This window comes from Lissotriton helveticus, chromosome 6 (assembly GCF_964261635.1).
Source record: "Lissotriton helveticus chromosome 6, aLisHel1.1, whole genome shotgun sequence".
Classification (NCBI taxonomy): Eukaryota; Metazoa; Chordata; class Amphibia; order Caudata; family Salamandridae; genus Lissotriton; species Lissotriton helveticus.
Window position 1 is genome coordinate 1420231905 of NC_136067.1, and position 16644 is coordinate 1420248548.

Below are 16644 nucleotides of genomic sequence, written 5' to 3' on the forward strand. Positions count from 1 at the left end.
TTGTTGAAGGCGGGCTCACCCCAGACAGTCGTCAGCCACCTCCAGACTACGGCCGACCTCCTGCACCTGATGGGGTTCTCCATCAATGTGCCGAAGTCACACCTGTGTCCCCCTCAGAAGCTCCTCTTCATCGGACCGGTTCTGGATTCGGCGCAGTTTCGGGTTTATCCTCCCAAACAGCGGGTTTGGTATATTCAGGCTCTGATTACGATCTTTCAGCCTTTATCCCGAGTCTCGGTCAGGTTGACGCTGCGGCTTCTGGGGCTGATGGCCTCCTGCATCCTTCTGGTGTATCACGCCAGGTGGCGGATGCGGGCTTTGCAGTGGGACCTGAAGTTTCAGTGGGCCCAGCATCAGGGCAACCTATCCGACCACGTCCTGATCTCGGAGGGCACTGCGAGACAGTTGCAGTGGTGACTCACGGACCGCAACTGGGTCAGCGGCAGATCCCTCTACCTACCCCAACCGGAGCATGTAGTTGTGACGGATGCGTCCCTCCTGGGTTGGGGGGGCCACATGGGAGAGGCGGAGTCCCGGCTCCATATTAACCTTCTGGAGCTGCGGGTGATTAGGCTTGCACTGAAAGCCTTCATTCCCTCTGTCCGGGGAAGTGTAGTGCAGGTGTTCACGGACAACACCACCGCCATGCGGGATAGCAACAAACAGGGTGAGGTGGGGTCGTGGACCCTTTGTCAGGTGGCTCTGCGCCTCTGGCAATGGCTGGAACACCAGGGCGGCTCCCTAGTGGTTCAACACCTGGCAGGTTCCCTGAACGCCAGGGCGGACAAACTCAGCCGTCGGTGCATGATGGATCACCAATGGCATCTGAACTCGACGTTGCGCAAGGTCTCTTTCAACAATGGGGAGAGCCTTGTTTAGATCTATTCGCCACCGAAGAGAACACGCAATGTCCTCAGTTCTGCGCGTTGGAATTTCCAAGGCGGCACTCGCTCGGAGACGCTTTTCATCGCGAGTGGAGCTGCGGCCTGTTGTACGCCTTTCCGCCTATACCACTTCTGCCCAGAGTGCTAATGAAGATCTGGCGCGACCGGGCCCAAGTCATCCTTGTGGCTCCGGACTGGGCACGAAGATAGTGGTATCCCGAGCTACTCAGCATGTTAGTCAATCCCCCGATTCATCTGCCTCTTCAGGAGGACCTTCTGTCGCAGCAGCAGGGGACGGTCCTCCACCCGAACCTGTCCAGTCTCCACCTCCATACGTGGAGATTGAGCGGCGACAGTTGAGGCCATTTGACTTGCCTCCTGAAGTCTGTGATGTCATTCTGGCAGCCAGGCGTCCCTCCACAAAATCGGTATACGCCTGCAGGTGGAACACATTTGTGGCATGGTGCACAGCAAAGGCTGTGGATCCCCTTTCTGCCCCCCTTTCAGAAGTTCTCCTCTTCCTTCTTTCTCTTGCCCAGCAGGGCTCTGCTCTGGGCACTGTCAAAGGCTACCTCTCTGCCATTTCAGCCTTCTTAAGGCTCCCTGATCAGCCTTCTCTTTTCAAGTCCCCTGTTGTAAATAGATTCTTGAAGGGCATCACTCACATGTTTCCTCCTGTTCCTTTCGTGATTCCTCAGTGGGACTTGACCTTGTTCTAACCTATCTGATGCGCGCTCCCTTCGAGCCACTTCACAATTGCCCTCTTCGTCTTCTGACTCTAAAGACTGCATTCCTGGTTGCCATCACCTCTGCCAGGAGAGTGAGTGAGCTCCGAGCTCTATCTTCTAAGCCTCCTTTACTTTCTGTCCATCCGGACAAAGTTATCTTAAGAACGCGTCCTTCTTTCCTGCCAAAAGTGGTTACAGCCTTTCACATTGAGCAGTCCATCACCATGCCCACCTTCTTTCCGCCTCTGCATCCCTCGAAAGAGGAAGAGAGGCTCCACCGTCTGGACCCAAAACGTGCACTCTCATTCTATCTGGACCGCACACGCCAGTTCCGGGTGGACGACCAGCTCTTGTTGGTTACGTGGGCGCTAAGAAGGGACGGGCGGTGCACAAATGAACCATTTCTCGATGGGTCGTTTTGTGCATAAAGGTTTGTTATTCACTGGCTAAAAAGGAGACTACTGTGGGGCTCTGTGCCCATTCCACCCAGGCCACGGCGGCTACTACTGCCCTGGGTCAGGGAGTCCCCTTGAAGGACATCTGTCAGGCAGCTACGTGGGCCTCGCTGCACACGTTCGCTAGACACTCCTGCCTGGACAGCCAAGTCCGGGGAGATGGCTTTTTCGGCCGTTGTGTTCTCCAGGACTTTCTGGTGTGATCATTGGCTCGCAGACCCACCACCGGGGTTGGTATTGCTGGGGTATCTATTCTAAGGTAAGGAATCTAACACTAACCTGTTTCTTTTAGATGCACAAGTTACTTACCTTCGGTAACGATATATCTGTAAGAAACAGTAGTTAGTGTTAGATTCCTTACCGCCCCACCCATCCTCCCCGTTCTGCGAACCGATTTCTAGGGTTAAAGTTCTTCCCTTTGAGGGCCCTAGTTTCATGGCACCAGTGTCGGTTTTTATCATGGCTCTGCGTTTCTGACGCGGAAAAGCTGTGTATAAGAACTGACGTCAGCGCGCGAGGGCGGCGTCTAAGTACTCCGACGACGTCATCCCGGCGCCAACGATGCCGACAACGGACGTGGAGCCGCAGACGACGCCTACCGACGCGCAGGGGTACTGCTACACAAAACTTTCCGGATCCAGTCTGACGCCTGGGGATATTCTAAGGTAAGGAATCTAACACTAACTAATGTTTCTTACAGATATATCATTACCGAAGGTAAGTAACTTGTGCTTTACAACCATTTAGCATAAGAACGTGCCCAGATGTCCACTGGTGGATAACCTGTTCTCAACAGAAGCTTTGGCCTTTCTCACAGATTTGTTGGATCAGGCTTTGTCTTTGCTTTATGCCACAACCTACTTTCAAACATACCTCTGAAACCCACATCAGGTGTGCTCTACCTTTAAGTTTTTTAGGAATTGGTAGTTTATGATGCAGGTCTACAGTCTCAATCAATCAATCAATCAAAGCATTTATAAAGCGCGCTACTCACCCAGAGGGTCTCAAGGCGCTGAGGGGAGGGGGTCTGCTACTGCTCGAACAGCCAGGTCTTGAGCTGCTTCCTGAAGGCGAGGTGGTCCTGGGTCAGGCGGAGGTGGGTCGGAAGGGAGTTCCAAGTCTTGGCGGCCAGGTGGGAGAAGGACCTTCCTCCTGTGTTGACTCTTCGGATGCGGGGGACGGCGGCGAGGGCGTGGTTGGTCGATCGAAGCTGGCGTTTGGGAACGTAGAAGTTGAGGCGGCTGTTGAGGTATCCTGGGCCTTGGTTGTGTAGGGCTTTGTGTGCGTGGGTGAGGAGCCGGAAGGTGATTCTCTTGTTGACCGGGAGCCAGTGCAGGTCTCTCAGGTGTCCGGAGATGTGGCTGCGTCGGGGGATGTCCAGGATGAGTCGTGCTGAGGTGTTCTGGATCCGCTGGAGTCTCTTCTGGAGTTTGGCGGTGGTTCCGGCGTAGAGGGAGTTGCCGTAGTCCAGACGGCTGGTGACGAGGGCCTAGGTGACCGTCTTCCTGGTCTCGGTGGGGATCCATCGGAAGATCTTACGTAGCATGCGCAGGATGTTGAAGCACGACGAGGAGACGGCGTTGACTTGTCTGGTCATGGAGAGGGAGGAGTCCAGGATGAAGCCCAGGTTGCGTGCGTGGTCTGTGGGTTTGGGTGCGCTGATCAGGGCGGGGGGCCACCAGGAGTCGTCCCAGGCGGAGGGTGAAGATCCAAGGATGAGGACTTCCGTCTTGTCCGAGTTCAGTTTCAGGCGGCTGTTCATCATCCACTTGGCAACGTCCGTCATCCCTTCGTGAAGGTTGGCTCTGGCGGTGACGGGGTCGTTGGTGAGGGAGAGGATCAGCTGGGTGTCGTCGGCGTAGGAGATGATGTTGAGGTTGTGCTGGCGTGCGATGGCTGCGAGGGGGCTCATGTAGACGTTGAAGAGTGTTGGGCTGAGCGAGGAGCCTTGAGGGACGCCGCAGATGACTTCGGTGGCCTCCGATGTGAACGGGGGGAGGCGGACTCTCTGTGTCCTTCCGGCGAGGAAGGAGATGATCCACTCCAGTGCCTTCTCCTGGATTCCGACGTTGCTGAGGCGATGTACTAGGGTACGGTGGCAGACAGTCTGTCTCTTTCCCTAGTATAATTTTGTTACTGTATGTCAACTCAATCATTCTAGAATATATTTTGAAATTAATTTAGCAGAAACATACAGTAGCATTATCATACAGTATATTCTTGAATTTTGTGCCATACCTTTCTAAAAACAGAGGCATTATAAGGCTTCATTTCCAGGAAGAAGGCACTTCAAGTATATAAATATCATTTGTGAAATCTGAAGTTAGTGTGTTTGCCTTTAGAGTTGAGCATGACATCATGTAGCTAATGCTACATATTGGTGCCATCCTGTGTACTGGTGCCCATGTATGATTTTCTGTGCCCTTCGACGTTGACCTGAATTTCTGCTCTTTCACTTTTTGCATATTTTTCAAATTTTTTCTCTAAATGTTTTTGACAGTGTTCAGAGTGGCCACCAACCCACACCACAGGATTTAAACCATGCCCCGTATGTCACAAGAAGATCTCAGGCACGGACCTGCACAACATCAGTCTTTGGTGCCTCTGCACCAAGTATGATTCTAAATCCTGCAATGAATACTCCCTCATGTATCCAAAGGCCAGTAGGTTGCAAGGAGCTAAACTGTATGTCACAGAGCACAAGAAAAGGGTATTTTCCTGTTAAGTTTAGGGCCGTTTCCAGTCTCATTCATTGTCTTGGGGTAAGTGTAAGATGAAATGAAATGACAAGATGAATAGACAGCACAAGAACACCAGTGTTGCTCTTTAATTACCTGTACTTCTGCTCTAGGGAGAGATCATCTTACAGAAATCCTCCACAGACTTCAAGGAGTCCATGCAAGATGATTCTGTCCCTCTCTGGCATGCCATTGGACATCAAGGATCTGCCTGGGACTCCAGTCAGGCTTCCGCCAGCTGAACCTCCCACAACACTGACAGACCACATACAAACTAAGCCAGCTCCAAAGTCAGCACCAGTTTGTGCCTGGACTATATTGCCACAAACTCTGTCGATTGTTCCCTTGTCATTGTCACCCCTATCTTCAAAGGCACTTGCACCAGATCCCACTTCCACTCTGATTTCAGATTAGTCTACGGCTTCGGCTAAGGCATGCTACATGTCACGAAATACCACCAACAAGGCCGGACCTCAGATTAAGGAAGGCTCTCCTTCTGTCTCTAGCTATGGAGACAGTGTTTCAGGAGAATGGATGCCCTGCTTGGCTCTTATTCAAGGCCTTGAGCATGTTAGCCATAAGAGTAGCAGAAAAAAAATATTGTCTTTGTACCAAGGGGAAACGCCAAGCCAGGAACATATTCTGAAATCAAAATGTGTAGCGCTTAAATCATCTATTCAACTCCATTTCTGATACCCTTGCATTGCCCTCAGTACAGACTGACACTCTTGCATTACTCTCAGTGAAGAAGATATAGAGGTTGATAATTCTCAAACAGACAATCGTCTGACATCTACAGTCAGGCTTCCAGGGCTTTTCTCCACCTTCAATGTGGAAAACATGCAAATGGAGATTTTGAGTCTCCAAAAAAGATGTAGCTGCCGGTTTAATTTAATAAATGCTTGTTAGAGCTTTTCATGGCTGTGTGTTAGAAGCCTTCCCCAGCCTCAGTAGTTCCAGGAGGCATAGACACCTCTGTTCAACTCTAATTTCTATTCGCTCACTGAGTCACTACACTTCAGGGTGCTTCATGGGCGAAACACTTTATTGGTCAAGACTCTCTTAACACCTTTCCTCTCAGTTCACCCAGACGGCAGTCGAATAGTTTAGTCCCTATGCTGCTGTAGATTCATTTCCTCTGGCAAGTTAGCTCTCCATCTGTCTCATTCCTCATGCGTGTTAGCTAGTTATTCCTGTGCTTTTTGGAAAATGTCTGAGCATGGTAGTACTCATCTACACAGTTGAACAAAATGGCTAGATATTGTGAACCATGCAGTACAGTCTGTGGGGTGTGGTGTAGTCTTGCAAATGCATATTTTATTGTGTTGCTCAGCTTTAAGCAGAATGTGGGCAGTTGTTGAATCTCAACATGAGCACAGATACATTTTCTACCAGGTAACAGGGGGCCATTGCTGCTTTCATGAAGGGGTGGCTTTGCAGGCTATCTGCAAGGTGGTCATTTGCTCTTATCCCCAACCATATTCAAAGTATTATTGCGTTTACTCAGATGCCAAAGTAGAATCTACGAAGATCATGGCTTCAACTCTTTTTTGTTAGCTTATCTTCTTTTCTGATAACCTAGTCTCCATTTGAATTGGACAGTTGTTGTTGGGTAGTCTTTCAAAGATAAATACACAATTGAAATTCTAATTCTGGTGCAGCACAGTGACCTTGTGTCTTTCTACCAGTGACTTTGGCTGCTACAAGCAGACAAAATCTCTGAGTGAAACACCTTGTGTCAAATGAGAAATAACCAGTGGAATACATGTTTCTTTGGGAACCCCCCACTCTCCATGAACCTCCTCTACCCTACCTCCACACAAACTTGCCAGTACTTTTGTGACCATTTAGTCCATGGGAAAGTTGGGGAAATAAGTTACCCAGTATTACACTTTGCTTTCAATGGTTTCTGTTTTACCTGTGTAGATTTTTGATTGACCGGTATCCCTCTTAATCCTCGTTTTGCATGATCACCGAAACTTTTTATTCCGGGGTGGGGGAATCGGCTATACTCCTATTTGACATATGTAACTTACCTATAAGTCACTTGTATATGGTACAAAGGGTACCCAAGGCCTTTAGTTAATTGTTACCAGTAGACTACAGCCCCTATTGTGCTACCCGCTGCAGTGACAGTGCAAACCTGACTGCAGGCCTACCACAGTAGCCTGTCTGTGCAGTTCTAAAATAGCAAATTCGACCTGTCAAAAACACAACTTGTGACATGCTTAAACCGGCCCTTTAAATACTAATAATAAGGCACCACTAAGGAGGCCATCTGATTGAGACTTCTGCTGCAGATTCCTTACGTTAGAATTTCCCAGGCGTCAGTCTGGATCCAGAAACTTTTGCGTGAATAGTACACTTTGCGCGCTCTGTTGGGTGGTTCCATTCGGTGCCGCCTGATGTCATCAGCGTCATTAGCGTTGGTTAGGACGCTGCGGTCACCTATATAGGCGCCACACAGCCACGAAGACATCAGTTCTTTTCTTTCTGCGCCAGTTAAACGCTGATCCGGTAACAGCTACCCTCTCTATCGCTTTTCGACAGGTTTTTTTCAACTTTTTTTCGACTTCAAGATTTTTTCCATTGTGTGTCGTGGGATGTCTTCGAGAAAGACAGGTTTTGAACCATGTGGCGCTTGTCACCACGCCATGTTGGTTACCGATCCCCACCTCGTCTGCCTTTGGTGTCTTAACCCCGACTCGAAGTCATGTCCGGACTGCCAGCCATGGCTTTAAAGGCCTTGCGGGAGCGGCCTATGAAGCTCCTTGTGTACCGGCAGTTGACACTATCCAGCAAGACTCCATGGAGATCCTGCTCCCAATCGAAGAAGAGGAGGTTGCAGGACCAATCCCGGAGCCCCTTGTCCTCTTTCTCCCACTCGAGGTCATCAGGACACTCATGGTAGAAGCACAAGAAAAGGAAGAAGTATAAGCAGACTTCGTCTTCACCTCGGCTCTGGTCCGTCAACGAGAGAGGTAAGGAGCACTGATGCTTTAGGCACGGTTCTGCAGAGCCGGAGCCAGGGTCGACTTCGCGCCTCCCTCCTTTTCCGGTAGCTGGAGCAACCCCCACTCAACTTATAAAGTTTTACGAGGCTATGCGTGGCATATTTGAGGGAGCCAACCCCTCTGGTGAGCCTTTGGGCTCCACGGGATCGGGAGTTGTCCCTTCGGATTCGAAGCTGTCGGCTCCAGCCACAGCGCTGGTGGGGCCTCAGGGACCCGATTCCAGATCCAGGATGATGTCGGTTGTGCCAATGCAACCTTGCCCAGCATCAGATCAGAAGCCCACCGATGGCTCCAGCCCCATCCTTATCCCCGACGACACGGAGTCTGATCAGCGTTGCTCGATGCCGATTCCAGCCCTGGTAGAATCCAGGAGTTCTATGTTGTTGCCCAAGCATTTTCATGACGTTTTAGGCACAGGAGAGGACTGGGAGAGGAGGGGTCTAAGGAGCCCTTTATAGCGGCAGGATCGGTTTGCAGATCAGATGGACGGGTATGAGGAAGCCAGTGGACTGGACACATCCCCAGATGCTGGCATGCTCTCTACACCAACTGTGGCTACGGAGGAGGGGGCTTCTTATAATAAGGTGGTACTAGAGTTGCCCTCTGTCCAGGTCAGGACTAATCTGTCCAAAGTGCTTCAACCTGAGTCTTCCACCTCTGAACCCCTGTTGCCATTCAATGAATCACTTACTGATATCCTTCTAGGCACGTTGCCCAAGCCTAGCACAGGGGCTCCTGTGAATAAGGACAATTGCACGCCAGCATCGCCTGGCTCCGGGTGACCCAAAGTTTCTCAGCTAACACTCACTCCTGAAAGCTTGGTGGTGCAGGCTTCCACCTCCCAGGGCACGCGCACTTTTACTCCTCCAGACAGACAATCCAAGAGGTTGTAATCACTTGGGAAGAACATATTTTGGTCCTCCAGCCTGGCATTGTCGGAGCTCCACTTCAATTTGTTGGAGCTTCAAGCGATTTGGTTTGCATTGAAAGCATGTATTCCCTCTTTGAGGGGGAAGTTAGTGCTGGTGCTCACAGACAACACCACCGAATTGTGATACTGCAACAAGCAGGGTGGGCATGGGTCGTGGACTGTTTGGCAAGACACCCTGTATCTCTGAACATGGCTAGAACAGCAGGACATAATCTTGTATCAATTGTACAAAAAGGTCTACTGACCCTCTTTCTGCTTCTCTCTCTACTGCTCTTCTTTTCTTTCTTACCCTTGCACAGTGGGGCTCTGGTTTGGGAAATCTTAAGGGTTATTTCTCTGTTCTATCTGCTTTTTTTGCAGCTGCCAAACCAACCCTCTCTCTTTAAGTGTCCAGTTTGGGTTTTAAATAGGTTCTTCAAAGGGCTGTGTCAATTGTTCCCACCCACACTCTTTGTCATGTCACAGTGGGACCTTAATTTGGTCCTCACCTTTCTTATGTGTGCTCCCTTCAAGCCTTTACACAACTGTCCCCTCCGGCTGCTTATAATCAAGACAGCCTTTCTGGTGGCAATAACATCTGCCTAGAGGGTCAGTGAGTAGTAGATGCTATCATGTAAGCCACTCCAAAATTATAACTTTTGCAGATAAAGTGGTGCTTCGCACCCGTGCTTAATTTCTTCCAAGGGTGGTGACCTCATTCCATCGGGGTCAATCTGTCACGCTACCCGCCTTTTTTGCTTCCTGTATCCCTCTAAAGAACAGGAGCATCTCCATCGTCTGGACCCAAAAAGAGCATTGTCATTGTACCTTTACTACACAAAAGAGTTCTGGGTGGACGACCAACTCTTTGTAGAGTACGTGGGTGCTAAGAAAGGTTGGATAGTGCAGAAAAGGATAATTTCTCATTGGGTTGTGCTCTGCATAAAGATCTGCTATGCTTTGGCCAAGAAGCAGCCCTCTAAGGGATTAAGAGCCCATTCTACCACGGAAAAGGCTACGACTACGGCCTTGGCACAGGGTGTCCCAGTCCTGGACATCTGTCAGGCAGCATTGTGGGCGTCTTCACACATTTGCCAAACACTCCTGCATAGACAGTCAGGTCCGCAGGGATGGGCATTTTGCCCGTTCGGTCCTGCAGGACTTTCTAGTGTGAGGAATTTGTCAGCAGGCCACTGTGCATAAGGGTATGGCTTGGGTATCTATTCTAAGGTAAGGAATCTGCAGCTAGAAATCTCTTTCAAATGAACAAGTTACTTACCTTCGATAAAGCATTATCTGGTCACAGGCAGCTGTAGCTAACAACTGGGCATGCCACCTCCTTTATGCCACATGTGATCGCCAAAGCTATGAAGCGAGCCCGCAACAACAGAGAGGCCTTCCTGGAAGATAAGGCACACAAAGAGGAGAAACCAGAAAATACCCATCTGTGTGACTACCTACAGCACTCACTCAAATGAAGTCTCGAAAATCATTAACAAGCATTGGCGTACATTGGTTTGTGTGGATCTGGATTTTGAAAAACCTCTATTTGCACATAGGCTAGTGAAAAATCTGAAAGACATTTTAGTCCACACCTGCCCACATGACAAACAGTCAGAACAACTGACACTACATGGGATACAGGGGTACCACCCCTGTGGCAACTGCAGTACTTGTCATCTGACCAAAACAAGCAGGCACCTAACCTTTAGGAATGGGACAACGTGGGATCGAAGAAAATTCACGAACTGTAATAGCAAACACGTGGTATATTTGATCACATGCCCTTGTGGCCTAGAGTACATTGGGATGACTACCAGACCAGTCAAAACATGGATCAGTGAACACAAAAGTAATGTGAGATGCAAAAAGAGTACAACCAAAATGTCAACACATTTTTTGAATGAACAACATTGTGTAAATGACTTGAACTGGACAATAATTGCGCAACTACCCCTGGAAAAAGGCCTGTTCGAGAAAGAACAACGTTGGGTGTTCAGGTTGGGCACCCATATCATGGGTCTCATTGACGATATCCCATGGGTGCAATTGAATTGACAACGCCCTTATGATTCAAGTGTAGCAACACACTTGCCGTCCTCTACCACAGGGTATGTTGCACTTATGAGGTCAGATCTTTCCGCATCTGAACCTCCCCCAATTGGCAATGACATGACCGAATGGAGGTTTCATAACTCCCCTATTTTACTTAACAAAACAGTCGCTCCTGGTACTTGGCCTCGCTGTGGGACTGCAAGCATCCTGTCGACTGAGGTGCTAACATCCTGAATTCCATATAAATTGAGGGCTGAGGTTCAACTACTGTTCCCTTTGGTAGATGGCATTAAATAGCACATGCGACACAGGTACGAATATCTTTTTCCTAAAAGATCATGTGTCCAAGTTTAACTACTGTTCCCCTTATTAGATGGCATTTAATAACATATGCGGTAAGATTAAGAAGTGCTGCTTCTGTATACTTTCACATTGTTATACGCTGAATGTCAGTGTGACCGCGGGCAGCGGTGAGATGCTGCTCGCTCACCTGTGCGCGTGTGCAGTTCGTGAGACACCACGTCTCCTCTCCTGCACATGCGCCGTGACCGCGCGTCACACACCCGCCGGCACTACGCAATCAGGCTTAATCCGGGACCGGCTGGAAACTCTCGGCCATATTTGGGCAGTCCTTATTTTCCTGTTTTTTAAGCAATTAACGCTAAATTTACTTAAGGGGTTTGGCGATACTTAAGCGCCAACTCAGGCCTCTCCTCATTCACAGCGGAGCCGCGTTTGGGGCAACAAGGCGTAGGAATTCCCTCGTAACAATGAGTAAAACATCTAATAACAGCCTGTTGAACATCTACTCTGTAAGTAAGCGATCTGAGCATTTTATCTTATTTTACAGGGTGCTTAATAGCACTACAGTCCCCCAACGTTAGGAGGCTCATGGTGCCAACCAGATTGTGGTAGCAAGTATGCACTAATACAATTTTTAATCACATTCCTTACAATGACAGGTCCCTAGAACTTTACAGGTAAAGCAACTAGAACGTGTGTTTTATGTTCAGTGTTTTGTGTGTCCCGTCTTAGTCCTTCTTTTTACAGGGCACATAACAAGTAACTAGGCACATATTAGCCTTTTCTAGAGTATGACTCTTCTGTAAAATCCAGATTTTTATTTAAAAAAACGTGAGTAAGGAGGGGATTTGTGCACCCTGTACTGAAGAAGGAGCTACGCTCCGAAACATGTTGATGCACACACGAGGTAATGTACATTGCACTACATAAAACCTCATAAATCACCCTTTTTAACAGTACCAGCTCGGGCCCATTAAAATGTTTAGTTAACCCCACGTGTCAGGTACTTTTTAACTATCACTTAAGCCACTTTGAACCCCACCACTCACTCATTATTTCAATACCTCACACGCACCACGCATAGTCAAATTGAACAAGTGCTCCTGCGTAGTCGTGGGTAGCAGCACGCCGCATCCCGTAGAGGGGTGCGAAGACCCCAATGATGAAGCATGACACCAAGGGTCATTTTGGTGTGTGAGGGGTATTTAAAGAACACTGTGTGCTCCCCACCATTGTATGGACCACCCATACCCCCATCTGTGGATTCTCTTTGTTTATCTAATTCTAATAGAGTGAGTCTTGACCACCAAATGTTATGCCTGGGGTCCAGGGACCCTTGGCTGTGTCAAAGTGTACACATCCTAACAATCTGAAAAACCTGGGATGTAGAAACATTTTGGTTCCAACGACCTCCGAAGGGGACCAACCTGACAAGTTAGTATGTCGAAGGCTGTTGCTTCTGTGTCATATATTCAAGTTGCTCCCACACTGAGCTTTTCCGCAGCAGCAAATCCATTTCAGTGGAACATCGTGGAAAGGGTATTCAGCCTTGTGGAATCCTGTTGAGCTACAGCTTATAGTCTTGCCCCACTGGTGGAATCCAAGCTCCACAAATGTGAGTTAATGATGTTGAAATCTTCACCGGGCAAAGCGCCAAAAGCATATGTTTGACGAAGAACCTTCTTTTGGCGCAAATTTTGAATTCATCCTACTTGGAGCTTACTGGCCAAAAGTCAGTGGCTTCCCAGGACCTAGTCCTATGACTATCTGGACTCTTGGAGCCCTTCTCAGCCACAGTCTGCTGTCTGCCCCACTGAATATTTTTGGCTTCTATTTCAGAGACTAAGTCAGAAGGTAAAACCTCCGACCAGGTTGAACCTGATCTCTGTGTTCGACCTTCGTAGCTGTTAACCACCGCCTTGGTAGGTCAAGTGCAACCAGAAGACCATGGTAGGCTCTTAAATGTTTTTCGTGGCTATGTTTACATAAACATTTATATCTCCGGAGTGAGTCTTGACCACCAAATGCTATGCCGGAGGTCTTGGGACCATTTGGCTGTGTCAAAGTGTACTCAATCTAAAAAATCTGGGACATAGAAACATTTTGGTTCCAACGACCTCCAGAGGGGGCAAACCTGCCAAGTTAGTATGTCGAAGGCTGTTGCTTCTGGGTCAAATATTCAAGTTGCTCTCACACTGAGCTTTTCCACAGCAGCAAATCCATTTCAGTGGGACATCAGGGAAAGGTTATTCAGCCTCGTGGAACCCTATTGAGCTACAGCTTATAGCCTTGCCTCGCTGGAGGAATCCAAGCAATAAAAAAAGTGACTAGGTGATGTTGAAATCTTCACTGGGCAAAGCGCCAAAAGCATCTGGCTGACTAAGAACTTTCCTTTGGTGCATATTTAGAATTTATCGCACTTGGAGCTTTCCGGCCAAAAGCCAGTGGCTTCCCAGGAACTAGTCCTATGACCAGCTGGACTCTTGGAGCCCTTCTCGACCACAGCCTGCTGCCTTGCCCCACTGGATGTTTTTGAGTGAAGGTAAAACTTTGGGCCAGGTTGAACCTGACCTCTGTGTTGGACCTGCGCTCCTTCGTAGGCGTTATCCAGCCACTAGGTAGGTCAAGTGCAACCAGATGACTACAGCAGTCGCCTAATGCTTTTTGGGGCAATTTTGATTTAAACATTTATATTTTAGGTTCTCCTTATTGGATATTTATTGTTTTGGTGTTGTTTGGTTCATTCAGTTATTCTCTATTAATATAAATAGGAGTAGGGTTTTTATTGTAGTGGGCGTTTAACTGTTTTGGTACTTTGAAATGCTGTACACATTTTCATAAATTAAGCCTGTCTCCACTGTGCCATAGCTACCCGAAGTTAAGCTCAAGTTTTTTTTCCTCCAGAGTTTTATATAGTGCAAACTTGATCCGAAGATATCGGGTATCAGAGCACTTTCCATGAGCACCAGTTGTGTTACACAAGGACCCATCATTTTTGTTAGGCACTGGGAGATTAAGTGATTTGCCCAGAATCACAGGATGTTGAGCGTCGTTTCTGAGAGACAAACCCGATTCCCCAGATTTGAGGTTGATTGCCCTAGCCGTTAGGCCACATCCTCTCCCCTTTAAATTATGTTTAAATTTCTGTAACTTTACTGGACCCAACACGAATAGTGACGTTATTACTTGTGGTGGATTACAATCCACCCCAACTAATAATCCACTTTCTCACAGAGGTCTACTTGAGCTGGAGAATTCTGGGAACGGTTGGATGGGAAAGCTCCATGTATGTTTTCAGTGTTGTGACATCAGGTCAATATCGAAATGACCTTGGCACCTGATGCCTTGACAGCGGGTAAAAAAAAGGCTAGGGTGTTGCCAGCCTAACCTTGGGAGACGTACAAAGCTGTCCAGTCTGCAAGGGTACAAGAAATCAGTCCGAGCTTATAACTCATAATTTTTCATTAATTTTCTAGCGGTTTGCATTTCCTGTTCTTGAAAAGCAGCACATTTCACAATAAATCACCTGACATCTTTTTCTTAAAGTAATATCTTGATTAATAACACGAGCAATTGCAAATTGTTACCTAATGTTGAGCAGTTTCATTTGTGTATGTGACATTGTGTTGATTTATGACTGTGCTGCGGTCGCCTGCTTTACAGCCACGATACAAATATATTATCCAAACGCTAGTCCTGCACAAAAGCTGGAAACTTACGGAAAGCGAAATGGCATTTGTGAGAAGCCTCAAAGAATCAGAGAAGAATGACGTCAAAGGTAAGAAAGCTATACTTAATTTTCATATTTTAATCAGTTTTTTGCCGAACATAAGAGTATTTTTTTAAAAGTTTGTATTGCTTTGTTTCTAATGGGAGATTGGGGAGGGGCATATTTGACTACCTAAACCCAAGGGGTATATGGTGGAGAGTTTAATTAGAATAACATTTATTATTAGGGATGTGCGAAATATTGTCATTTCTATCCGCATTTTCCGCCTGATTCATCAAGCTAAATTGCACTCGCAAAGGGCAAGATTCTCAGAATCTTGCCTTTTGCGATTGCAATTTTTGCATTTGGGATTCATCATCCCAAATGCAAAATTCGCTATTTAAGAATTCGCACATTTGCGAAGAATTGAATTTAAGGAATCTCTATTTGAGATTCCTTAAATGCAATTCATGAAGCATTTTAAAATTGTGAAAATGCAATTTTGGGCCGCTATTTACCGAGAGGTCAGACCTCTCGGTAAATAGCAAAAACTTAGAAAAATGCTTTTAAAAGCATTTTACTAAGTTGCATGTTGCACACACAATCAATCAATCAATCATGCCATTTGTATAGCGCACTACTCACCCGGGAGGGTCTCAAGGCGCTTGGGGGGAGGGGTATGCTACTGCTCGAACAGCCAGGTCTTGAGTTGTTTCCTGAAGGCGAGATGGTCCTGGGTCAGCCGAAGGTGGATGGGGAGGGAGTTCCAAGTCTTGGCAGCCAGGTAAGAGAAGGATCTTCCTCCGGCAGTGGCTCTTCGGATGCGTGGTACGGCTGCGAGGGCGAGGCTGGTGGGCCGTAGCTGGCGGGTGGGCGTGTAGAAGGTCAGGCGGTCGTTGAGGTACTTGGGGCCCAGGTCGTGGAGAGACTTATGTGCATGGGTGAGGAGCCGGAACGTGATCCTCTTGTCGACGGGGAGCCAGTGCAGGTTCCTCAGGTGGCTGGAGATGTGGCTGCGTCGGGGGACATCCAGGATGAGTCGGGCGGAGGCGTTCTGGATGCGCTGGAGTCTTTTCTGTAGCTTGGCTGTGGTTCCGGCGTAGAGGGCGTTTCCGTAGTCCCGTCGGCTGGTGACGAGTGCCTGGGTGACAGTCTTCCTGGTCTCGGTCGGGATCCAGCGGAAGATCTTGCGAAGCATACGCAGGGTGTTGAAGCACGATGAGGAGACGGCGTTGACTTGTCTGGTCATCGAGAGGGAGGGGTCCAGGATGAAGCCCAGGTTGCGTGCGTAGTCGGTTGACTTGGGTGCGGTGCCCAGGGCTGGGGGCCACCAGGAGTCGTCCCAGGCGGAGGGCGAAGATCCCAGGATGAGGACTTCCGTCTTGTCCGAGTTCAGTTTCAGACGGCTGTCCTTCATCCACTCGGCGACGTCTTTCATCCCTTCGTGTAGGCAGGTTCTGGCGGTGTCGGGGTCTCTGGTGAGGGAGAGGATCAGCTGGGTGTCGTCGGCGTAAGAGATGATGTTGAGGTTGTGCTGGCGTGCGATGGCTGCAAGAGGTTTCATGTAGATGTTGAAGAGGGTGGGGCTGAGTGAAGATCCTTGCGGGACGCCGCAGATGACTTCGGTGGCCTCGGAGCGAAACGGGGGGAGGCGGACTCTTTGTGTTCTTCCGGCGAGGAACGAGATGATCCACTCCAGTGCCTTCTCTTGGATACCGATGTTGCTGAGGCGCTGAACATGGGTGCGGTGGCAGACCGTGTCGAACTCAGCGGAGAGGTCCAGGAGGATGAGGGCCACTGTTTCCCCCTTGTCGAGCAGGGTCCGGATGTCGCCGGTGGCTGCGATGA

At 48.6% G+C, this 16644-nt stretch overlaps 1 protein-coding gene across 2 annotated transcripts in view; it reads left to right on the forward strand.

Annotated features, from left to right (window-relative positions):
* The window catches only part of ADGB (androglobin), a 1448570-nt gene that overhangs the window by 1146922 nt on the left and 285004 nt on the right, over positions 1 to 16644 (forward strand). For both annotated transcript variants that reach the window (XM_078649209.1, XM_078649210.1), the window contains exon 29: positions 14751 to 14865. In XM_078649209.1, coding sequence (XP_078505335.1) covers positions 14751 to 14865 — 115 coding nt within the window. The remainder of the gene's footprint in view (positions 1 to 14750; positions 14866 to 16644) is intronic.